Source organism: Arvicola amphibius, chromosome 3 (assembly GCF_903992535.2).
Source record: "Arvicola amphibius chromosome 3, mArvAmp1.2, whole genome shotgun sequence".
In the NCBI taxonomy this organism is placed as follows: domain Eukaryota; kingdom Metazoa; phylum Chordata; class Mammalia; order Rodentia; family Cricetidae; genus Arvicola; species Arvicola amphibius.
The window spans coordinates 123967421-123994200 of NC_052049.1; the positions used below are offsets into that span (position 1 = coordinate 123967421).

Below are 26780 nucleotides of genomic sequence, written 5' to 3' on the forward strand. Positions count from 1 at the left end.
CCTTATAAAATGAAACAGATAATAACATAAATGATGAAATTAACTTTTTGACAAGGATATCAAGGATAAAATCATCAATGAATAGTGTTAGGGAAACTAAACCACCACATGAAAAAGAATAAAAAATAGTCCCTTGTCTTCACTATAGAAAAAGACCTAATATTGTAAAAGTCTCAGTAGAAAACTGAGAAAAGTAGGAAATTTCCTTCATATTGACCATATTGACAGTGATCAAGATCATACCAGAAGCTCAGGTAACAAAAGCAAAAAATGAACTCTATAAAACTAAAAAACTTACACTACAAAAGAAATATTCAATATTCAATAGATTAAAAGTATCTTACAGACTGTTTCATTATATATCTGACATGGGACTAATTCTCAAAATACATAAAGAAATCATATAACTCAACAGCAAGGAAAAACAATCTGCTTACAAAATGGACAGAGGGAAAAAATAACCAGAGGACCTAGATATTTTCCCAAAGGAAATAAAAATGTTGTGTGGCATCACACACACACACACACACACACACACACACACACACACACACACAAAGTTTGTCCCATAAACCCATAACCCCCCCCCCCACACACACACACAATCAGCAGCCCCAGAAGAACAGGCATCACCTTCATATATTTCAGAAGGGGGCAGCCCTGATCTCTAGGCCCTAGATCCCAAAAGCATACCCTGTGTCCCTTCCCCACCTATCACAACCCCACTAGCAGTTAAGCAGGTAAGACTCCTGTGGGCAGGCCTTTCCACCACCCTTACCACCCATTGGTCTCTGTAACCTACCAGTCCCACTTTGCCCCCAAAGTCCACAGAGCCCATCATCCCCCTCTTCCCTTCCAGGCATCAGTGGTCCCCAGAGGCACAGGTGCTAACTGTACCAATTAGAGGAAGAAGCAACACCTGTGTCTATAAATACCCCAAACCCAGATGGGTAGAAGGCAGTATAAGAAAGAAATTGAAGAGGATACCAGAAAATGGAAGGATCTCCCTTGCTTGTGGATTGGGAGGATCAACACAGTAAAAATGGCAATTCTACCAAAAGCAATCTATAGATTCAATGCAATCCCCATCAAGGTTCCAACAAAATTCTTCACAGATCTTGAGAGGACAATAATCAACTTTACATAGAAAAACAAGAAACCCAGGATAGCCAAAACAATCTTATACAATAAAGGAACTTCTGGAGGCATTACCATCCCTGACTTCAAACTCTATTACAGAGCTACAGTATTGAATACAGCTTGGTATTGGCATAAAAACAGAGAAGTTGACCAATGGAATTGAATAGAAGACCTGGATCTTAACCCACAAACCTATGAACACCTGATTTTTGATAAAGGAGCCAAAAGTACATAATGGAAGAAAGAGCATCTTCAACAAATGGTGCTGGCATAACAGAATGTCAACCTGTAGAAGAATGAAAGTAGATCCATATCTATCACCATGCACAAAACTCAAGTCCAAATGGATTAAAGACCTCAATATTAATCTGAACACACTGAGCCTGACAGAGGAGAAAGTGGGAAGTACTCTACAACATATGGGCACAGGAGACCGTTTCCTACGTATAACGCCAGCAGCACAGACATTAAGGGCAACATTGAATAAATGGGACCTCCTGAAGCTGGGCAGCTTCTGTAAAGCAAAGGACACTGTCACTAAGACACAAAGGCAGCCTACTGACTGGGAAAAGATCTTCACCAACCCTGCAACTGACAAAGGTCTGATCTCTAAAATATATAAGGAACTCAAGAGACTAGACTTCAAAATGCTAATTAACCCATTTAAAAAATGGGGCTCTGAACTGAACAGAGAATTCTCAACAGAAGAAGTTCAAATGGCCAAAAGACACTTAAGGTCATGCTCAACGTCCTTAGCGATCAGGGAAATGCAAATCAAAACAACTTTGAGATACCATCTTACACCTGTCAGATTGGCTAAAATCAAAAACACCAATGATAGCCTTTGCTGGAAAGTTTGTGGGGTAAGGGGTACACTCATCCATTGCTGATGGGGATGCACACTTGTGCAACCACTTTGGAAAGTAGTGTGGAGGTTTCTCAGAAATTCGGGATCAACCTACCCCAGGACCCAGCAATTCCACTCTTGGGAATTTACCCAAGAGATGCCAATCATACTACAAAAGCATTTGTTCAACTATGTTCATAGCAGCATTATTTGTAATAGCCAGAACCTGGAAACAACCTAGATGCCCTTCAGTGGAAGAATGGATGAGGAAACTGTGGAATATATACATATTAGAATACTACTCAGTGGTAAAAAAAACAATGACATCTTGAATTTTGCATGCAAATGGATGGAAATAGAAAACACTATTCTGAGTGAGGTAACTCAGACCCAAAAAGATGAACATGGGATGTACTCACTCATAATCGGTTTCTAGCCATAAATAAAGGACATCGAGCCTATCATTCGTGATCCTTGAGAAGACAATAAGAAGGTGAAACCAAAGTAAAACATATAGTTATCCTCCTGGATATTGGAAGTAGACAAGATTGCCGGGCAAAAATTGGGGTCTTAGGGGTGGGGTGGGATGGGGGCAAGGGGAGATGGGGAGAGAAAAGCATGAAGGGGAGGATAGGGAGAGCTTGGGGGAATGGGATGCTTGGGATATAGGAAGGGTGGATATGGGAGCAGGGAAGCATATATCCTAATTAAGGGAGCCATCTTAGGGTTGTTAAGAGACTTGAGGGGTTCCCAGGTATCCAGGAAGATGCCCCCAGCTAGTTCCGTAGGCAGCTGAGGAGAGGGAGTCGGAAAAGGCCAGATCCTATAGCCATACTGATGAATATCTTGCATATCACCATAGAACCTTCACCTGGCAATGGATGGAGACAGAGACAGAGCCCCACATTGGAGCACCGGACTGAGCTCCCAAGGTCCTGATGAGGAGCAGAAGGAGGGAGAACATGAGAAAAAAAGTCAGGACTGTGAGGGAACCTTCATCTGGTGATGGATGGAGATACAGAGCCACACATTGGTGCACTGCACTGAGCTCGCAGGTCCAAATGAGGAGCAGAAGGAGGGAGAACATGAGCAAGGAAGTCTGGACTGAGAGGGGTGCTCCCATCCACTGAGATGGTGGGGCTGATCTATTCGGAGCTTACCAAGCCCAGCTGGACTGGGACTGAAAAGGCATGGGATAAAACTGAACTTCCTGAACATGGTGGACAATGAGGGCTGCTGAGAAGCCAAGGACAATGACACTGGATTTGGATCCTACTACGCATACTGGATTTGGGGGGGGCCTAGCCTGTTTGGATACTCACCTTCCTGGACCTGGATGGAGGTGGGAGGAACTTGGACTTCCCACAGGGCAGGGAACCCTTACTGCTCTTTGGACAGGAGAGGGAGGGGGAGTGGAGGGGAAGGGGGGTAAATGGGAGGTGGTGAGGAGGCAGAAAGTTTTAATAAAAATTAAAAAAGAACACCTTCAACAACATAAAGAGCAACATGGAACCAGCAGAAACTAGTGACTCTACAACAGCAAAACCTGAACATCTCAATGCAGATAAAGCAGAAGAAAATAGCTATAAAAATAAGGGTATGGAGAGGATAGAGGCCCTTAAAAAATCAAAGACAAAAAAATCAGAAGAAATCAATAAATCCCCTAAAGAAAGCCAAGAAAATAAAAAACAAACAGGTGAAGAAAACAGTTCAAGACTTTAAAACTGAAATAGAGGCAATAAAAAAAACACAAAGTGAGGAAATTCTAGAAATAAGAACTAGGTAAACAAACAGGAACTATAGGTGCAAGCATAACCAACAAAATACAAAGAGATGGAAGAGAGAATTGCAAGTGTTGAAGATATGATAGAGGAAACAGATTCATCGGTCAAAGAAAATGTTAAAGGGCTGGACACCATGGCTCAGGGGTTAAGAGCACTGGCTGCTCTTCCAGAGGCCCTAAATTCAATTCCCAGAAACCACATGGTGGCTTACAACCATCTTCAGTGAGATCTGATGCCCTATTCTGGCATGCAGGCAGAACACTGTATACCTAATAAAATATATAATTTTTTAAAAAGAAAATGTTAAATCTAGAAAAGTCATAACATGAAACATCCAGTCATGTGTGAGTCTCCTCTGTATGCTGTGAATATGTTTTATTGCCATTGGTTAATAAAGAAGTTGCTTTTGGCCAGTGGATTAACAGAGTAATGCCAGACAGAAAATCTGAAGAGAGGTAGAGAGAAAGTAGGCAGAGTCAGAGATATGCCATGTAGCCGTCAAAGGAGACAAAATGCCAGTTGAAACCTCAGTGGTAAACTGCAAGTATCATTGTAAAATATAAAATAATAGAAATGGGTTAATTTAAGTTGTAAGAGCTAGCTAGGAATATGTTAGAGTCACTGACCAATCAGCATTGCAATTAATATAATTTCTGTGTGATTATTTCAGGTCTGGGCAGCTGGAAACAAAAGAGCAGTCTCTGAGTACAAATTGGCACACCAATGTGGGCCAACTATGTTCAAATAAAGCTGAGAAAGCTTGGAAAGGAATTCTACACACAAAATAATAGAGTTAAGCATGGCTTTTTGGTAGCAACATCGTCTCGGGTAGACTCTGTTTCCTAGAAGAAAGCAGAGGTGTGATTCTTTTAAGAGAAGGCTTCCTGACTCAGCGGTAGCAGCAAAAACTGTGTGGCTCCTTGAATAAGGCTTCCTGGTTCATGCTAGTTGCAAGAACAGCTCTGGCTCTTTCAGGAGATTGAGCATTTGAATGGAGTTTGTGGGCAAAGTGCTATAGCTTGCTTAATGGCAACACAGACCCACTATGTACCTGGAAATGGGGCTGGCTGTGAGCACAGCTTACATAGCTGGCACTGAACAAATCTCTGCCATATTGGACTGGGCAGAGTCAAAAGGCAAAGCAGCCTTAGTTCTAAGTCTTGCCACTTAACATCTTAAGAAGCATTCCTGATCAGAAAAGAATTACAGATACATAATAGAAATGATTCCAACATAAAAAAAAAACTCTAAACGAGACACAGTGTATTTTCAAAATGTACTTGGAAGAGAAAAAAAAGAGTGTAGACAATTATAAAAGAGTACAGACAGTAAAAGATTAAAGGAGTAAAGATAATAAATATTAAACTTATAAAAAAAGTAATAAAGAAGATAAGCCACATAAAGATGGAATATATACAGAGTCTAGATTATGTATATTGTGTTTTCTTTGAATTTTTTGACTGTGAATAAGCTAAGTACAGAGAGACATTTCATTGTACAGGGTGCTAAGCTAAGCCAACATGTATTTTAAAGGTATCTTGATTTCAAAATTTGGGTCTAAGAATTTGTTACTTTGGAAAAGAGGTTTTGCATTTGTTTCTACATGTGGATTCCTTCCAGACTAATATAGTTTGATGGACCAAGATCCCCCCTGAAAGGTCTCCATGAACACCCAAAAATACTTTGCCTAATAGAAAGCAGAAAGCAGTTTGGAAAGAACTATGCCCAAATTCCCAAATATTGTTTATAAATGTTTGTTTACATTTAAAGGGGAATATGCAATAGAGATGAATACTTTGCATTGGAGTGGATCTTGGCCTATTGATACAAATTTAAGATCAATTTTGTTATATGTATATTTCTGTTCTTGATTAACATAGTGTTTGTGAAGCTCATTTTAAAAATGTAATGCATATTTAAGAAATACAGGTTAATAGCTAGTCATCTACAATAGTCTAGCTTGTAGTCATGTTACTTAGGTTTTCTAGATGAACAGAGATATATTTCAGATGGATAGGTATTCTTCAAACCTTTCAAAGACTTATAGAATACTGCATTTAAATGTTTTAAGAACTTAAGACTTTCATAGCAATGAGACACATCTGCTCCTGTCATTGCCAATATACTTCAAGAGGATGATGGATACCAAAGAGACTCCTTATGGATTTGGTTAGCCATTTGTGCAAAACATTGCTCTTGCCTAGACTGCCTGATGGTATGCTGTATGAACTAGACATGAATGACCCACAGAAAAAAAGGATTGCTGAAGTTGCCTAAAGAAAGTGTTCCTGCTTCATGAAAGAGTCTGCCAGATATTGTGCAGGGTACAGAAGAAAGTGACTAACAAACTGCCAATATAGGCAGAACTGTCTTTAAAATTTCCTGCTTCATGGCAAAGTCTTCCAGATCCTATGGGCCTATACACTGAGGCCCATATTAGCCCAATGTTACAGAAAAATTTTGGGTGACTGTCCAGGCAGCAAGATGCCTTTGTCAATTCTAGAGTTTTGGAAGTTGCTTACAATGTACTTCCTGTTTACTTAGGTAATATTATATCCTTCTGGGGTCTTTGATGGAGTTAAAGAAATATAGTTATAATAATAAAATAAGTATTAAACTTTGGGTTCACAAAAATATACCAGGCTTTGTTGACTCCCCAGGGGAGGCCTTACCCTTCCTGAGGAGTATATGGGGGGGTTGGGGAGGAGGTGGTAGAAGTAGGAGTGGAGGGAGGAGGAATTGTGGTTGGTATATAAAATGAATTTAAAAAAATTTTTTTAAATGATCAATGGTATTTTGGAATATTATTTTAAGATGTGTTACATTTGTTTATGCTGTGGGACATGTGTAGCAGGGAGGCCGGCTGCTCGGCTAGCTTACACCCGAAATAATCACACAGAAACTATATTAATTAAATCACTGCTTGGCCTATTAGCTCTAACTTCTTATTGGCTAACTCTTACATCTTAATTTACCCCATTTCTACTAATCTGTATATCACTAAGAGGTCATGGCCTACCAGCAAAGTTCCAGCATATCTGACTTTGGCGGCCGGTCCATGGCTTCTTCCCGACTTCACCCTTCTTCTTCCCAGCATTCCATTTAGTTTTCCCTGCCTACCTAAGTTCTGCCCTATCAACAAGCCAAGGCAGTTTCTTTATTCATTAATAGTAATGACAGCAGACAGGGGGACTCCCACATCAGACATGTGTTTAATAATGCAAAGATATGAGCACTCCTTTATGTTACATTTGTTTAACTCTGTGAAGCTATGTTACTTTGCCTGTCTAAAACACCTGATTGGCCTAATAAAGAGCTGAACAGTCAATGCCAAGGCAAGAGAAAGGATAGGAAAGGCTGGCAGGCAGAGAGAATAAACAGAAGGAGAAATCTGGAAAGGGAGCATCAAGGAACAGAGAGGGAGGAGGAGGACTTCAGGTGCCACCACCCAGCCACTCAAGTACACAGCAGTCACAGAATAAGAAGAAAAATATACAGAAATAGAGAAAGATAAAAGCCCAGACTCAAACAGTAGATGGGATAATTTAAGAAAAGTTGGTTAGAAAAAAGCCAAGCTAAGGCCAGGCATTCATAAGTAGTAAGTCTCCCTGTGTGTATTTATTTGGGAGTTGGGTATCAGGCCCGCAAAGAGCAAAAAGAGTAAAGAATAAAAACAACCAACAATACAACAGCATTAACTGTGAGGAAAATACAAATTGTAATCCCAAAGGGACACTGCCCACACACATTACACTGGGTGCTATTAAAAGGACAGGTGATAACAAATGTTAGCTGAAAAAAGGAAAGAGAACCTTTGTACTCTGTTAGTAAGAGTGAGCAAAAGAGAATCTGGTGTACAGAACAGTGCAGAAAATCCTCAAAACATTACATTACAATCACCACATATCTTAGCTGTCCCTCTGCTAAGCACATACCCATAAAGAATCAAACCAGCACCTTGAGGACTTATCTGCATGTTCCCATGTTCACTGCATCATTATATGGATGCATGAAGAAATGGTGAGATGATGGAGGGTACTATTCAGCCTTAAAAGGGGGTTGTCACATTACAACAACATGGATGAACCTAAACAACATTATGATAAGTGAAATAAGCTAAAAGGAAGGAGAAAGCAGGGTATCATGCCATAAAAAAACTAGCATAATATACAGAAACAGAAAATTACCATGAACAAGAAGTAGAAGGAATGGGGACGTTATAGAACAAAAGGTAAAAATTTCTCATTATATATAATGAATCATCATTTCTTATATGGCTGGTACAAAGTCAAATGAGACTATGTAGTCAAGGAATTAGATATGATGTAACTCAAGAAATTGCAGTTATAGTTTAGCAGCTGTGTCTCCTGGCTAGGAAAGAAGACAAAGGTGAAGGAAGCAAATTTAGTAGTGCATCTCCTGATATTCAAAATGTCCCTTTCAACTTCCAAAGTTTGTCCAAAGACAAATGCTAAATTCACTGAACAGGACAGAAACATTTTAAAGCCAGATTACTTTGGATAAACAAACCATCTCTGCTCTCTGTCCACATTCATAATTACTATTATTGCCCTCTATGTTTCTTCTTCTTTTGTGTATGTATGCACATATGTACACATGCATGTGTGGGTATGCAAATACATGTATACATATAAATACAAATAAAGTATCTTGTTAAACTAGAAGTTCATTATTTTGGCTAGGCTGACTACACAGCAACATTTCAGGAGATGCCTGTCTTTCCTTACCAACACTGGAGTTACAGGTATGCCTACAAGGCTGCTAGGGATTCAAATTAAGGCTCTCATGCTTGAAAAGTATCCTGTGGTTCTTTGAATGAAAATGGTCCCTGCAGCTAATGTATTTAAGTGCTTGTTTCCCAGTTGGTGGGCTGTTTGGGAAGAACTAGGAGGTATAGCCTTGGAGGAAATATCAGTGGGGGTGGGCTTTGCAATTTCAAAAGCCCTTGTCTTTCTCTGCCACCTCTTTCTGTGGATCAGCATGTAAACTCTATACTACTGCTCCAGCAGCATGCCCTCCTATCTGCTGCCATGCTCCCTGCCAAACCCACACACAGAAAGACAATTATCACATGTACTCACTCGTAAGTGGTTTTTAAACATAAAGCAAAGAAAACCAACCCACAAATCACAATCTCAGAGAACCTAGACAACAATGAAGACCCTAAGAGAGACATACATAGATCTAATCTACATGGGAAGTAGAAAAAGACAAGATCTCCTGAGTAAACTGGGAGCACTGGGACCTTGGGAGAGGGTTGAAGGGGAGGGAAGAGGCGGGGAGGGGAGCAGAGAAAAATGTAGAGCTCAATAAAACTTAATTTAAAAAAAAAAAGTCATGAATGAACTCACCCATTGAAAATGTAAGCAATTCCCCATTTAAATGCTTTCTTTTATACCTGGGCTTGGTCATAGTGTCTCTTCACAGCAATAGGACAGTGACTGAGACATGCTCTTACCCACTAAGCCATCTCCCGTTTATCCATCTTATTTTTTGAAGCAAGATCTCTCAGTGAACCTGAAGCTCAATGACTAGCTCTGTGGGCTGGCAAGCATGGACTAGGGATGCTCTACCTCCCAGCACTGGGATTACATATGCATGCCACCAAGCCTGACTTTCTATATGGATGCTGGGAATGCTAACTCAGGTCTCTGGGCTTGCACAGCAAGCATTTATCCTCTCCCTTTCTTCTTTAGATACCCCAAAATTATACTACTGTGATAATATATTTTATACATCTCATGAAAGCAATCTTTTGTAATGGGTTCATTATATATCCAAATGTTGATTTTATTTTGTGTAAGAAATGAGTGCAAAGCACAAGTCACTATATATATGTGTGTGTGTGTGTGTATATATATTTCACCAGTCAAAGCTGTCATTTAATTGCACAAGACAAAGAAATGTAAACTATATTCATTTTTAGCATCCTATCCCATTCTTACTGTAAGAAATGTCAGTGACAGGGCTCGAGAACTGGCTCAGTAGGTAAGAGTATTTACTATTCATACAGAGAACTAGGATTCAGTTACCAGCACCCATATGGCAGCTCACAATCACTAGTAATTCCAGCTCCAGGAGATTCAATGTCTTCTTCTGGCCTCTACCAGTACTAGGCATGCATATGTTGTATACATACAGACAAACACCGATAAGCATAAAATTTAAAAAAAAGACCTTAAAAATGCCAGTCTCACTTTACTATAAACACTTTTCAATAGGCTCAGAAAGATCAGAAAATGCAAACCATCATTTATATAATAGATCTTTCCATAGCTAAGTTTAAATTAACTTTGTAGAATCTAGAGCAAATATCTTAAAAGTACACATTGAGATACACTTCATAAATCAGTCCCAGTATTAATAAATTTGTCAAGTTATTTACAAATGAAACAAAATACCACCCTTAATAGTCATAAAAGGTATGTTTTACTTTAAAAGACTTCTGAACAAAGAAGCATTATGTACTTCCTTTCAAAGGTAGTCCTTGCTGCCAAATTACTGGTAATGAAAGTCTACTACAATCAGGAAAGGGACAAATCTAAGAAGTTAGTTGGCTTCCTTCTCTCAATTCTACTAATATAACTCAAATTGTCTAATTAAAATCATTCTACTTAAACTACCTATATTAAATGGGGACAGAAAAATTTAATTTTGAATGATTTATTTTGGAAATTTTCAACTGATTTCCCTTTGGCTTGAAAAAAATGTATGATAAGACCATAGCAACTATATTTTTTATACTAGTTGACATAGAGAAAGTACATTTGATGGTTAACGCATTTTAAGGAATGTTTAGCTCAATGTTATCAAAAATGATCAGAGTGGTAGCAGGCAGCTGTAATCTGAGTCATGTTTGCAAATAAGCGAATACAACCAGATGAGGAGCTGCTGGAGCTGCCTGGCAGTCACTGATGCACATCTTTCTCCCTGAAGCTATGAAGGCCATTTTGTCAAGAATGAAACAGAACAAAAGTGGCTCTGAAAGTAAAGTTATAGTCATTCAGATAACTACATAGAGATGTGCGGCTAAAATTACCAATTAGTTTACCAATTGGTTGCAACAAATTCAATTGACTCGTAATTAATTCTAGCACTGGCACAGAAAGCAGGATGGCTGACTCCATCTCTTTGTCCTGCAGGCACAAAACATCACTACAGACCTCCACTTCAGCTACAGGAACGAGCACTGATCGTGCCGGCGGTGATGAAGAGGTAAAAACATAAAATCAGTGCTAAAAGGGAACTTTCCTGGGAGGGGCTTCAGCAAGGTGAGCATGTGTCTCTTAAGGAACACTGCTTTACAGTAACTCCTGAGTTTCTGAAAGGCTATTACTAAAGCCATAGTGCAAAGAAGAAATCAGCCAAAAGCAAAATGGTGGGCAAATATTTTAGTTTTCAAAACTAGTGACATCAACCATTCTCTTCTTTCAAATATTTCTTCTTAATTTTCAATATAAAAACCTAGAATGTCACAAAACTACATTTATCAAACTCCTGAAGGGGGAAGAAAGAAAACAAGAAGAGAAAATCTGCTAGAAGCTATTCTCCTATAAATCCATCATTACCAGCACTTCTGTGAGCAAATAGAAGCTGTCACTGTCTAGTTAATAATATAAAAATATTTTATTGTAATTGCCAACTACTCTTAACTCAGCAGCAAGTTGTCTTCCCAAATGCTTGTCTTCCAGAATTCTCCACTGCTGTGGGGTTGCCAATTTAAAGTGTGCCCCCAGCATAGCAGATGTGCTAAATGACTGATTCCCAGCGTGGCTGTATGGAAGGTGCTCAAACTTTAAAAATGGGTATTACTAGAACATCCTTAAACAAAATTAGGCATGTATCAGAGGATGTGGGATCCCAGTCTCTCTAGGTTCCAGTTTTGATATGTGATTCCTTCCTCGCACACATACTCCCGCCATGACAAGAGTCGCAGACTTGTGACGTACACAAAAGGCTACACAGCAGAACAGAATCAATGCCAAATTTTTTGAAGCCAAATCTTTAGAACTGTGAGTTAAATTGACTTCTTTTCTCTATAAACATTGCTCATTTGTGGTACTTCATTATGGTAACAAAAACTAAATAAACCTACTAAGAAAATACAAAGATCTAGTGCTTGTGAAAATAAAAAGGCAAAGACAAGTTACAAGGCTCATAATAACACACTCAAACTCAAATCCCCCACTGTTTACCTATATCAATGCTCATGGCATTTATTTTGCCTAAAATATTCTCCCAATAGCAAATAAGAAATCTATGTGAAAGCTGAAAGGTCCTCAGACCTCATCTATACCAACTTACTCATCTAAAAATTAGAGTTAAATAATGTTACTTTTATCCAAAGTTACAGAAGTAGGAAACTGTGTTTTCCTTTCAGGAAACAGCACAGACTTCACAGTCTCCTGTGAGCAGCAGCCAGAAGACACCACTCTTATAAACACTATCAGGTATAACTATCAATGTTAGTACATGCTGAAAACTCACAAGTGCCACACAAATAAGTCTTCTCTCTTTCAAACTATTTAAGAAATATTAGCATGTACATTTTCCAAGTGACTGCAAGAAAATAGAGTTTTTCAGAAAATCTTTTCCTCATTGCAGCACTGTACATGGAGAAGCAAAAATTATTCTGCCAGAAAAATAATAAACAGCCTTTCTCACCAAAAGGTAAATCTGTGCTTATTTGAATAAAGCAGAAGGATGACTATCGGAATTGCAGCCTTTGCTACAATGTCGAAGTGGTCTGCGCAACAAGAACTGTTTTCTATACTGAAGGGACTTGGCAGTATTAAAGAAAAATTTAAGTGACAAAACAACAACAACAACCACCAGAATCTCTCAACAAAAAGTACAAATAATTAAATGATAACATTTACAGAAAACATAAACATGGATGCTCTGTCTTTAGTAAAGCCTACACAAATAAAAAAGGAAGACTCTGCTGTTTGAATCAACATGGGTTGAAGGTAACTTAATTGGAATTACAGTTTCTTTAGGTCCTATAAACAGTTCCAAGAATAAATATCTTTAGAATAAATAAATGTTGAGGGTCAGACAGGGTAATATACACTTTAAACACTGCACTCAGAAAGCAGAGGCAGGTGGATCCCTGAGTCCAAGGCCAGGCTCACAATATGGCGAGTTCCAGAACAACCAGGGCTATATTATCTCATAAATAAATAAATAAATAAGCAAGCAAACAAGCAAGTAATGAATGAATAAATGAATAAGTGTTAAGAGTAGCATTGTTGGAAATAAATGTTGGAATACTCAACAGACAGTTGCTGAGGATAGAGATATCTACTTTAGTTCCAGTCCTCAGGCATGGCACTGACTCACAATGTAATTTCAGAACTGCTAATACTTTTATAGTTCCTCATCAACACATAAGAGTGCTACAGTCGCCGGGTGGTGGTGGCGTACGCCTTTAATCCCAGCACTCGGGAGGCAGAGGTAGGAGGATCTCTGAGTTCGAGGCCAGCCTGGTCTACAAGAGCTAGTTCCAGGACAGGCTCTAGAAACTACAGGGAAACCCTGTCTCGAAAAACCAAAAAAAAAAAAAAAAAAAAAAAAAAAAAAAGAGTGCTACAGTCTATGGTTTATAAGATGACATTTATGTATTATGATTAATGATTCCATTTCGCATTCTGCCCATTTTCTTATTACCGATCTCATTTTTCTCTGAAGATCTAAACTGTCCTATTTCTCCACTTTTGTTTTACCATTTATTTACTGAGTGCATGCACATGCACATATGCAGACATACTATGGTGCTCATGTGGAGGGCAGAGAACAACTGCATGAATTGGTTCGCTCCTCCTATATGGGTCCTGATAGGTCCAAAGCAGGTCCCAAAATGGCAGTGCTGCTGACAATGTCCTAAATGACAGTCTAGGCTCAGCTCAGGCTGGACTCTAACTGGGTAAACAGAATTTTGGGTTGAATTTCTGAAGTTTTCACTTTTTGGCTTTTCTTCCAAAATTCTATTTCTTTATTAAGTTCTATTTTCATATCTTGAATTTTCTCCATTATTACATTCTTCAATGTAACAGTATGCAAACTGGTGCATAAAAAGCAGTAGTTTTCCTATGACAAGCACACTGAGACAGAAATCAGGGTAACACTACCAGAATAAATTTAATGTATATTGGAGTAAATTTAACAATAGAAGGGAAAGACTTATATAATGAAAACTACAGGCAGTTATTTTAAAAATGAGGATGATACAAGATTTATAAATACCTCTTATGCTCATAGATTGGTGTATTAAAACAGTGAAAATGGCATCTTACCAAAACCTACCAACAGCACAATCACCATCAAAATTGCAACAAAATCCTTCATAGACATTGAAAACAATCTTAAACATTATGTGGAAACACAAATGAGCCAAGATAGCTAAAAAAAAATAAATAAATAAATAAAAAAAAAGCCACTGGCATTATCGCCATCCCATATTTTGAGTTTAGCTTCAGAACTACAGTAATAATTAAAACAAAAAACATGGTACTGGAATAAAACAAACATGCTAATCAATGGATTAGAAATTGAGACATAAATATAAGTTGCCTGATTTTCTATAAAGAAGTCAACAACACATATTGGAAAAAATAACATTTTCAACAAATTGTGCATGTCAAGCTGGAAAGCTATAAGTAAAAGAATAAAATAAATCATTTTGTCTCACCCTACACAAACTCAACCCCAAATGGATCAAGGACCACAACATAAGACTCGAAGCCCTGAGTATGGTAAGAGAAAAATTAGGGAATATCCTTGAACTTACAGACAAAGGATGGGACTTTCTGAACATGATTCTAGTAGCACAGGCATTGAGAGCAAAAATAAATAAATGTAAACTGATAAAACTAAAGTTCTTTGGATATTTGATGGAGAGATGGGAAAGATAGAAGAATGGAGTGGTGGAGAGAGGCAAAACTAGAAACTCAATGTTGGTGGTAGGTGTGAGAGAATCCTGCAGTGGACAGGGGAACGTATCCCTTTCCCAGAAGCCAGTAGGGTGGACAGGGTAGTGTGCAGCAGCCTGGAGCTTGAATTCTGACTCAGTCCCTAAACATTGCCCAGCTGCATGATCGCCCTGGTTCTATGCAATGACAAGATGTCCAAGATAAAGAATGCTTAACTTTCTGGAATGGACTTTCTCAAAAGACCTCCATTGTCCATGCTGCCCCTTGAGGCCACATTGGTATCTATGGTCTGCTGTGTGGGCTTCGTGGAAGCCCAAGATTCCTGGGGAATTCTGTGGTCCTACAGCAGCCAGGATCCATGTTGATGTCCCTGACCCAAGTTACAAATGAAGGCCATAGGCCGGGCGGTGGTGGCGCATGCCTTTAATCCCAGCACTCGGGAGGCAGAGGCAGGCGGATCTCTGAGTTCGAGGCCAGCCTGGTCTACAAGAGCTAGTTCCAGGACAGGCTCTAGAAACTACAGGGAAACCATGTCTCGAAAAACCAAAAAAAAAAAAAAAAAAAAAATGAAGGCCATAGGGATGTCATTGGTCCTTGATATGGGCCACCACCTGAAGCTATGCCAATCAATGGACCGTGCTTCTGCAGGACACCATGCTTATGTGAGTGGCCTGTACTGCCATCTGAAGCCATGTTGATGTCCATGGTCCCTGCTGTCACTGAGAGCCATGTTTGGGTAGATAGTACTGCTTCAAATACAGGACATGATGATGCCCATGGTCTGTACTGTCACTGGAGACCATGCTGAGGTCAGTGGTATGTGTTAATGCCAGAGACCATATATAAGTCTATGATCCATGCTCCTGATGACTGACTCATTAGGCATGGTGTTGATGACTACAGACTCAGTTGAGAAAGAAGGACACTGAAGGCTTCTGTGGCAAACCATACTCCCACCCCAACACACCCCTTAAAAAAGAACAGCCTAGACAGAAAGTCATCAAGGAGAACTCTTAAAACTTGTGATAAGGATGCTGATGTGTAGATCTCCATAACTGATGGCTACTGGTGGGGTGCAGTCAGGGAAAGACTCGATTTTCTATAAGGGGCTGGCCACCTGTAGTTTGATCACACTCCAATGAGTATATAAGGAATGCAATTTAGACTTGTTTTTTTTTTTCTTTTTTCTTCTTTTTCTTGGGGCGGGGGTGGTCACAAGGGTGGGAGGGTGGCCGGGGAGACCTGTGAAGTAAGAGTGCTCAGGGTTCATGATGTGAAATTCCCAAATATTAATAAAATCATGATTTAAAAAACCCTAGAGTTCTTGAAGAGCAAAAGGTGTCTAAGAGTTATTATTGCTGTAATAAAGCACCATGACCAAAAGCAAATTGTGAAGACAGGGTTTATTTTACGTGCCGTTCTATATAACAGTTCATCATCAAAAGCAGTAAGGGAAGGAACTCAAACAGGACAGGGACCTGGAGGCAGGAGCTAATGCAGAGGTCATGGAAGAATGTAGCTTACTGGCTTGCTCCTCATGGCTTGCTCAGTCTGCTTTCTTTGTTATATAACTCAGAATACCAGCCCAAATGTGGTCCTACTCACAATGGGCTGGGCCCTCCCATATCAATCATTTTTAAGAAAATTCCATACAAATTTGCCTACAGCCTGATATTAAGGAGGCATTTTCTGAACTGAGGCTGCTACCTCCTTCCTGATGACTCTAGTTTGTGTCAAGGTGAGAAAAAAAATAGCCAGCACAGAAGACTATCATCATTCAAGTGTGTAGGAATATTTTGTTTGTGTTTTAAAAAATAAAGCTTGCCTGAAGATCAGAGTACAGAGCTAAGCCCCTAGAGACCAGGTAGTAGAGGCAAATACCTTTAATTCCAGCAATCAGGAGACAGAGGCAGAGCGATCTCTGTGAGATCAAGGCCACACTGGACTACATGAAACTGATCCAGCCTAAAAGAGAAACAGCTCACACAAAGGTGATCCTAGCACTTGGGATCACACACCTTTAATCCCAGCACTAGGGAGGAGGAGACAGAAGTGATACGGTTGGGTACAGAGAGGAATATAAAGTGGGAGGAGATAGGCACTCACTGTAGTCTGAGTTTTGGTGTAGACAGATGCAGTCTGCAGATGCAGTCAGAAGAGAGGATCATCCCTTCAGTCTGAGGATTTGGGAGAGGTAAAAGGTCTCTCTAGTGACTGATTGAACTGCTTCTCTGAATCTTCAGCTTTTATCCCCAAACATCTGCCAACAAAAGTGCTCCCAGGACAGGATATGTTCAGGCTCTTTTCTCTGACTCAGTTTGAAGTCAGTGGCCTCAACCTCATCACTGCACAGATCATGGTTTCTGCACAAGTACCATATGTGATCTCCAGGCAGTGTGCAAGTTGACACTGGGTCCCTCTGCTCAAATCTGTCAGAATTCTTTACACATTCACTTACCCAATTGTTCAGAAGCATACTGCCCAAGCGTCCCTCAAGTTGGAATGGGCTGTTACAGCAAGTTGGCTACACCATAAATTCTATAAGATACAAGTAACACCACTCTTTCAAGGCAACCCCCTCCCAGGCTACCACAAATTTATGTCAAGTTCCCCACACTCCAGATTCAAATGGGAAAGATGGAAAGGAAACAAATGTGTTCTCAGCATTCTTTCCCTTAAAATTCTTTAATAGATTCCGGACACATCATAGTCAAGGCAAATATCCATCCAGAGAAAATTTTATCCTTCCTCTCTTTGTGTGTTTAAACCCTCAAATGTCCTAAGAAAATTTTCTTAATCTACTCCTCAGACGTTACTGTGAACAAAGAAGGGGGCTGGCCACCACTATACTAACTGCACAAATGCCAAAAGACAACATCTCTTCAGCCCATCTTTTAGCCCTCATTGTAAGGAAGCAAGAGAAATGGAGGGGTAAGGTTGGAGTGTGGTATTCCGGGAATGTCAGTGCCTAGAAAATCATGTAGTAATATGGCTGAAACTAGAGTAAGTATACCTTCCAACAGGAAAAAAAAAAATCAGGTCAACAATCCTGAGTAAAATAAAAATACGTTTCACTACTATACTGCACTTCCCATGAGATTACATAATATAGGTGCTATTAACTGCTATTAAATATGGACACCAAACTGAGCTGTGATTACTCAGTGAAGGAACAAAACTCACCAATGGAACATTTGGTGCTTTAACAAAGCACAGGTTAAATCACCTGAAAAATAAGATGCTGCTAGCGATTTCTCTGTAGTTAGGAGCACTGGCTGTTCATCGAAAGAACCGGGATTCAATTCCCAGCACCCACATGGCAGCTTACAAGTGTCTCAAACACCAGTCCCTGGGGATCAGATGTCCTTTTCTGGGCTCTGTAGGCACCAGGCACCAACATACATGTAGGCAAAACATCCATAAACATAAGAGTAAATAAAAAGTAAAAACATCAGGGAAAATTCTGAGTTTTGTGTCTCACAAATATATTAACCAAATGAAAAATTAAAGTATAGAGCTTTGATAATGATAAAAGAGGAAAGATACTAAAAGGAATAAAGATTGTAACACAGCATGAACTTGGACTAGTGATCAAATTGTGTCTATTTACATTATTTAGAAGTTCTAGTAGGCAGGAGAGTGGAGGAGAAAGGAGCATAACTTGAAGCTAGCATGAGTCAAGCATCATCTCACAGCACAATCACCACTCTAGTTTTCTCAAACCCTTTCTCACTCTTCCTTTAATGAGCATTAGTATTTAATGAGCATTAGTATTTAATGAGCATTAGTATTTAATGAGCATTAGTATTTTGCCTTCATGTATGTCAGGGTGAGTGTGTCAGGTCTGCTGGAACTGGAGTTACAGACAGTAGTGAGCTGCCATGTGGGTGCTGGGAAACGAACCCTGGTCCTCTGGGAAAGAGCAGTCAGTGCTCATAACCCCTGAGCCATCTCTCCAGCCTCTGCTGTCCGCCTTTCACTCTTAACCTATAATTTACATTAAAAAATCCTTATAATTATTAAACTTGCATACAACTTTGGATAAATGAGTGTCACAACCAGAAATAAAAGACAGTTCCTTACACCAGTGAGAGTTCCTCAAACACAGCAACACTAGAGGGAGATGACGATGCTTCACTCATCTCAAGAGCTGCGGCTGCAACTGGGAGTTGTCTTTAGCTGGGGGCAGGGAGGTACATGACACTCCAAGATCAGAGTCTCCAAGGCCCCCCCCCCAGTGTAAGCCCCCTTGACATCCTAACCTCCAGTAGTGGCATTTCATTTGTAATTTAATAAATAAAGCTTGCCTGAGGATCAGAAAAGCAAAACAGCCCTCCTGGTCAGCCTTACAGACCAGGCAGTGGTGACACACACCTATAATCCTAGTAGTTTGCCATAGAAACTGGGTGGTAGTGGTGCATGCCTTTAATCCCAGCACTAGAGAGGAATATAAAATGGGATGAGACAGCTCTCAGTCTCAATTCTGAATATTCCCAGTAGCAGGATTGCCATTTCAGACTGACATAGAGGTAAGAGCCAGTGACTGGATGTTTTCTTTTTCTGACCTTCGGGTTGAACCCCAATATCTGTCTCTGGGTTTTTAGTAATCATGCTACAGTTAGCAATCAATCTCTTTTCTCTAACCAGAATGAATTAGCAGCACGCTAATTATCTCAGCAGGAAGGAAGCAATTTCCAACTAAAGCATGACACATGAAACAACAAACAAACAAAAAATGGAACTCTCACCATAATCACTTACAGTAGTCAGATATGTAGATATGACTTTTTTGGGGGGTGGGAGTTGACACAGGGTTTTTCTTTAACAGCCCTAGCTGCCCTGAACCTAGCTCTGTAGATCAGACTGGCCTCATACTCACAAAGATCCTCCTGCCGCTGCCTCTTGCCTCCCTAGTTGAGCAATAAAAGGTATGCACCAAGACCACCAAGCCTCAGATACTACTTTCAAACTCCTATTTTTGTGTTTTCTTGAGAAGGCACACATTTGTATGTGTACGTGTGTACACACACCATCTACTTCCTTCCCTAGGACTATGAATTAAGACAGCTTTCCACTATATCGTTCACAGAATACTATCAAACAAAAAGTTCAAGATTTAGAAATTTACAAATCAATAAAGCCTCTAGCATGTGTTAGTCAATCTTAGTGTAAAAGTCAAAAGAACAATTCTCATTACAAGTAATGAAGTAAAAAGTAAACAATTAAAACCCAAAAGAGTGAGGTTAGGAAGTCAGAAGTAGGAAAACTTTGAAAGCGTCTGACTTTAGATGAAGGATCCAAAGCACACCTTACCTTACATTCCACCACACTCTGATCTGATTCACAAGTCACATAGATCTCATCTACTGCCCGGCGAAGATTATCAAAAAGAAACGCCCAGTATCGAGCTCTTAGGTCAATTTTCCGTGGGTGCCTTGCCTTTGTGGGACTTTTATCAAAATGCTTCTCTCCACTTGTGGATGTTATTTTACAGTCTACGGCAGTACTCTGATGAAATAAGCAAAACATTTAAAAAGGTAAGTAAAAGGCTTCTAGGAATTAGGGTTTTTTTTATAAAGCACACCTTTCAACATAAATATTTGAGACTTTTTTTTCAGTTTATGTCACACTTGAGCTCATCAAATAAATTTCTACCCTAAACCAGAGGCAGATTTTTCCAGTAAAAATCCCAGAATGAGGGGGTAAGAAGTCCCGAAGCCCCACCCTTAGCTGAGGAACCAATGGCAGTTAAAGGCTCTGAGAGAGGAAGAGTGCACGGGCATGCACCCTATGCACACATGCCACAGTGCAAGTGTGAGGGCAGAGGACTGTTTGTGGGAGTCAGTTTTCTCTACTCCTCATGTGAGTGCCCAAGACCAAAGTCAAATCATCAGGCTTGTTGGCAAGCACTTTACCCAGAGTCATCCTGCCAACCCAGCTGATCTCACTTTTTAGAGGACACTATTCATGGAATAACAAACCCATTCTCATGATACTGGCATGATACTTTCTGCTAGCTGAGACAGAAAGACGGTTCTCACCAGACTGGGCCCAAGACCTTGGATTTCTCAGCCTCCAGAACGCAGAACTATATACCAGATAATTGCCTATTGGTTTTAAATTACCCATCGTGTGGAAGTTTTTTACAGCAGCACAAGACAAACTAAAACAATGGTTAAACTTAGTCTTTGCATATCTAAACTGATTTTATTTCGCTCTGTAATGGAATAATTAGTTGACTAAGCACAGAACTTAAGCTCAAGTGTTTTCTGGGTTCACTGGCCTGAGAACTCTTAGATCCTGCTCCTTTGTCTTGTTGTGGTTACAGACTGCTAGTAACCTGTAATCCTAGGTGGTGGTACTTTTCGGTAAGCTTAAAGACTTTCCTTTGCCCTGCTGTTCTGAAGACTGTAAAACAGAGTTACTTTTATTTATGCTGCTTAGCTCCAGTTTATGTTCCAAAGCCCCAGACAACTCAGCAACTGACAAAACTTTCAGCACACCATTTATTTCCTACTTTTGGAAACCTTAGAAGACGTGAACTAGAAATTCCATCCTAGATTCTTTCACATCTTCCATGTCTTCAGCCTCTCATCGTCTAAATCCTCCTCAGAGCACCGTCCAGTTTGCGGTTCTTTCACTAATCTCTTTCCAATGTGCCATTTACTCTATCAATTGCCGTTTTTCAAATTTTGACTGATGATCTATAAATATTTATAATTAATAGTTCATTTATTTATTTTATAATTTGCCAAATTCCCTGTATGGCTATTCTTTCTCTTGAGGAACCTAAACTCAATAATTTATTTGAAAGTTCTCCTTAGACTAGCATCTTACTGTTCGTGTCCTAAGGAGGAAATTCTCATTTGTATAAAGTACTGACTGTGTTTCATGGTATTTTCTTCATATGCTTTGATATTTTATTTGGCAAACTTGTTTGAGTTTTGTGTCTTTCACTTCCTTACTTTGTTTACTTTTAGATACCATCAATCTGGCGCCATATCGTTCTACTTCCTGTGTCTTCTACTGGAGCCTACAGTTTCCCACAAGGAGTATGACAGACTGAGTCTTCAATCAGAGGGCTACTTTATGAAGCAGTCTCCACTGCCTTCAGACATCCGCTATCAGTCTTTTCACCCTCTGACAGGTGTGTCTCTTTCATTCTAAGATTACCCAGTCCTGAACAGGACTAAGTTTTCGAATCAGAAACTGAATTTGTTTCCCACCGCAAAGGGCACCCAGGCTCTTATCCCATTGGAACTCATCTTCTAGATGCTCTGACCGTTCAGTTTGTGTCCCCAACTCCACTCACTTCTAAATAGAAAGTTTTGTTTTCTTTCTATCTGTAGATATTTATACTGTTTTTAAAATATCTTTTATTCATATCTGAAAAGAAATTTTGTCATTGATGCTTCTGTAAGGTGCACTCTTTGTGAACTCAAATGACAGCATGATCTAAACTCTACTTTCTTCATATAAAGTTTTTGGCTAGTATAAACTTAATATATCTAATAATATCAAGTTAAAATAACAAATATGAAAAGAAACAAATGAAAAGTTCACTATAATTATCCTGAACATTTTTTTAAAAAGAGGAAGGTCTGAGCCGGGTGGTGGTGGTGCACGCCTTTAATCCCAGCACTCGGGAGGCAGAGGCAGACGGATCTCTGTGAGTTCGAGGCCAGCCTGGTCTACAAGAGCTAGTTCCAGGACAGGCTCTAAAAAAGCTGCAGAGAAACCCTGTCTCGAAAAAAAAAAAAAACAAAAAAAAACCAAAAAAAAAAGAGGAAGGTCTGGATTCTATACAGCTCTCCTGAATCTATTTGGAAACTTTTAAAGTCACTAAATTGTGACTTCTACAAATGAAAAATATCACTGCTTTAAAAATATCATAAATTCTCACATATGGAGCAGGTGGTAGAAAGGTTAAGGCTATAAACTGAAAGCTGGCAGTTTGGGCAGAAACTGCTGGCTGTCGTTCGCTGGGAAGTTATATAGCTCTCTGAGCATCTATCTCTCTTCAGATAGTAATTCACATTCTTATTGTTCTCTTGGAGATTGCACTCCAATGTGCAGGTGTTCACTCCTAGAACACACAGGTGGAGGCCATAGGAGGAGCATGGGTGTCTTCTACTACTACTCTCTGCCTTATTCCTTCTAAGGCAAGGTATCTCAGTAAACTGAAAGATTGCTGCTTTGGCTAGGGAAGCTAACTAGCCACTCTGCGAATTACTGGGATCCACCTGTATCTGACCTTCAAAACTGGAGTAACAGGTACATACTGCCATATCTGGCTTTTTAAAATATGGATAATGAAGATTCAAATACAGGTCCTCATGCTTGCATAGCCAATGGCTAATATCCTCTGCTCATAACTTCACTTTGTTAAGTGAAGAAAATAAGGGTTACTATGAGAACAACAAAAAGTATATATTTATAAAGTACTTAGGGTTAGGTAAATATTGAATACAAAATCTACACTTTTAAATTTAAAAAAGTTGCAATAAATTTTTATGTAAGTAAAATATAAACAATATGCAAATCATTAAATATAAATATATATAATGAATAATATACTCAGGAAATGAATTACAACAGATTAGTATAAAAAAAGGTGTATATGCTATACCTGTTTAGTGGTTTTATGAGTGCCTTGAACTGTCCTCTTAGATTTTCCTCCAGTTTGACATTTGGGTTTTCCTTCAAGGCATGAAAAAGGAAATAGACACATAAACAAAGAGATAATGTACAAACTATAGATGATACATAATATACAACTAAACAACACAATACATTCAGGCATCTCTAGTACCTAACTTCCATCCAGAAACCATAGAAGAATACAGTTTTATTCATCATCAATGAATATATGAACAGCTGATGAAGTTTTCTTTTTTGTTAATTTTTAAATCTACATTCTTAATTCCCAGAGACTGCTTTATTCAATGGCTTTCTCAGAAAGGAATATTCAGCGCTGGATTTTTTTTTTTAACCAAGACTTTAAACATAAGCATTCTACAACGAAGCCTAAGTGCATTCTTAGTTAGCTTGAAACATCCTATCATGTAAAATTGTTCTCAAAGAAAGAGCAAAGGACACACAGAGGAAACAGGAGCACCAAGAATCTCCCATTAGTCAAATCTACAACAATCTGAACATCAAGAGAGAGACATATATTGTACCTCATTAAATTAGAAGTTATGAATCTACACAAAATAAAATTTGTAAACATATAAGTATTTTAAAATAAAAGAGAAAAGCTATTCTTTATATTAGAAGACTAACTGACAAACAGAAATTATGAAGTTAGTAAACCAGTATTTCACCTACCAGAATAATAGCTTAATTGCATTATTATTATTATTATTATTTGGTTTTTTTGAGACAGAGTTTCTCTGTGTAACAGCCCTGGGTGTCCTGGAACTAATTCTTGTAGATTAGGCTGGCCTCAAACTCACTGAGATCTGCCTGACTCTGCTTCCCAGGTACTGGGAAAAATAAAGTGTACCATTACCACCCGGCTAATTTTTAAAACAGCAGACAAATAATAATACTTTTTAAAGTATACTTCTTAAAATGGATTTTACCTACTCTGCCAGTTTGCTTCATCGTTCTAGTTATGCTCATTCACTTTAAATCTTCTCACCCTCCAGAACTAAATATACCCTCACACATTTTGCTTTGTTTCATTTTGTTTACAGAGGGCCTTGTTACACTGCCAAGGCTAGCCTTGAGTTCCGAAGCTCACATAATGTCTTTCACACCACTGAGACTTGCAGCACACCCGTCTGTTGTCCCAACTTACATCAAAGGGAAAGCTAACTTTTAAAACACATACCATCATCATCCTTGCTTTCCAGAGGAACACTCCAAGCAATCAGGTTTCTTGCTGTACGGCCCTCCTCAGCAACAATCCTCCTCACTTTGTCATGACTGTTGGAGCGCTGGAAGGAAGCCTAGACACATTGAAACAGCACTATTTATGAGACTGTTAGGTATCAATCACCACTTGGCATATATTTAACAGATTCCTTACTCTCCACACTTATTCAGAGAGCAAATACTTAAAAACTGATTTGAGTGGCTTGGGAGATGCTCGGTGGTTAAAGTACTTGTTGTGTAAGCATGAGAAAATGAGTTCAGGTCTCCAAGACCCATGTGAAAACTGAGTGATGTGGAACACAACTATAAACCCAGTAAAGACAGGCAGAGTCAGGCCAGCTGGTTTCGTCAACATACAAGTTCCAGGTGCAGAGAGACTATCTCAAAAGATGGGGGGGGGGGGAGGGGGGAATGGCTCAGTCCTAAAGGCTCCTGCCATCAAGTCTGAAGACCTGAGTACAATCCCCAGTACCTACATAGTAAAAGAACAGAACCCACTCCCATGAGTTGTCCTCTGACCTCCACACATGAACACTGTGGCACTTGTATGCACACGCATAGCAAATACAAATAAATATATAATGAACTAAAAATAAAAAGGGGGAAAGATTTATGTACTAATGTATAAAGTGCTTACTGACATCAAGTAAAGGCAGCAACAGGTTTTAAAACAGATCATATCTTACTTTTAAGCTCGTGGAAAGAATCCAATAAAGAGAAATTTTTGGTTATCTGGGGAAAAAGGGACAAATATTTTAGCTAAACCTACAATCATTAGGACCTCAGGGCTGATCACCAGAACCCCAGTAAAAAAGAACTGGGCATGACAACATGTGCCAGAATCCCAGCAATGGAAGCAGAAACAGGAAGATTCCAAGAGCTCCTGGCCTGTACATGAGCTCAAGGTTCAGTGAGAAACACTATCTCAAAAAACATGGTGGAAAGCAAGAGCATGACCCCACTGTTGACTTCTAGTCTCCACACACACATACATAGGCACATGTACCCCCAACACACGCACAAACATGCATACTCACAGACATGCACCATAATAACAATGAGGAGAGAGATGAAGGGAGCCATCCACTGTCAATTTCTGGCCTCCACATCATGTACACACAAACTAATCTGAGGTTTGGAATGTGTCTCATCAGACACCAAGTCTGTCTTAAGGTTTAAAACCATAAAATAAAATTTAAATCACTTCCAAAACAAACACAACCAAAAGCTTGAACCGCTACAGAAGCAGAACCGCCACCACTCTGTACCTATGCCAACCCCATATCAATCAAAATAACAATAAAAAATAGCAAATGAGGGACTAGATCAAAGACTAAAATTAGAGAAAAGATATAAAGTCTAAACAACAACAAAACATTTTTTGAGTTAAAGAAAAACAAGATTTTTAAAAGAGAGATCATATTTTTATGCTCATAGAAAATTTGTTATATGGGGGAAAGAGAATGAAGATGCCTGCTAATCTAAGAATAACAAAAATAAAGTTTCAGTACACAAATGAACTAATTACTTCTAAAAGAATCCAAAGTACTAGAAACAAAATGATCCCACCTATCAGAATACTCTGATCAGATATGAATTCATGTCTTCTCTCCAGAACTTATAGTCTTTTACTTAATGTCTATGTTTCCATCCTTCACTCTTCTGGCCTTGTTCTAAAATTCCCAGAAACATCTACCTAACTAATTAAAGATTCCGCAGGGACCTGTGTTATATTATGGTCTTTAGAGTTGTAAAATTCTCTAATCTCCTCTCTATTTTCCCTCTGCTCCCCACTAATGGCAAAAACCTCCTCCATTTGTCTGAGCTTTCCGCTATCCCTCAGATTACACAAGCATAGCTTTAAACAAAAGCACCACGACTGACTCCAGGCCAAATGACCAAGTTTAAATAGATGCCTTACTTTCAGCTCCCTCAGATAATTTCTCTATTCCCCTGTCGAAAATCTTATAGGTATAGACATCATCATATAAAATTCCCTACTCTGTGTCCTATCTAATCAAGTCCTCATAAAGTAATGAGCTTCCAAGAACTAAAGCAAACGAGCTCAGTCCCAAGACTGCAGTAATAGTAAACCTGAAAATTCAGACTGAATGCCCCTTTCTCTGTGATCAGCGTTACCAACTCAGTTCCGTTGTACTTAATACAGAAAGACAG

At 39.2% G+C, this 26780-nt stretch overlaps 1 protein-coding gene across 2 annotated transcripts in view; it reads right to left on the minus strand.

The window, feature by feature from the left end:
• Positions 1–26780, minus strand: part of Scaper (S-phase cyclin A associated protein in the ER) — a 378485-nt gene that overhangs the window by 336356 nt on the left and 15349 nt on the right. For both annotated transcript variants that reach the window (XM_038323850.2, XM_038323851.2), the window contains exons 3-5: positions 24562–24679; positions 23353–23423; positions 20037–20231 (exon numbers count right to left, since the gene is read on the minus strand). In XM_038323850.2, coding sequence (XP_038179778.1) covers positions 20037–20231; positions 23353–23423; positions 24562–24679 — 384 coding nt within the window. The remainder of the gene's footprint in view (positions 1–20036; positions 20232–23352; positions 23424–24561; positions 24680–26780) is intronic.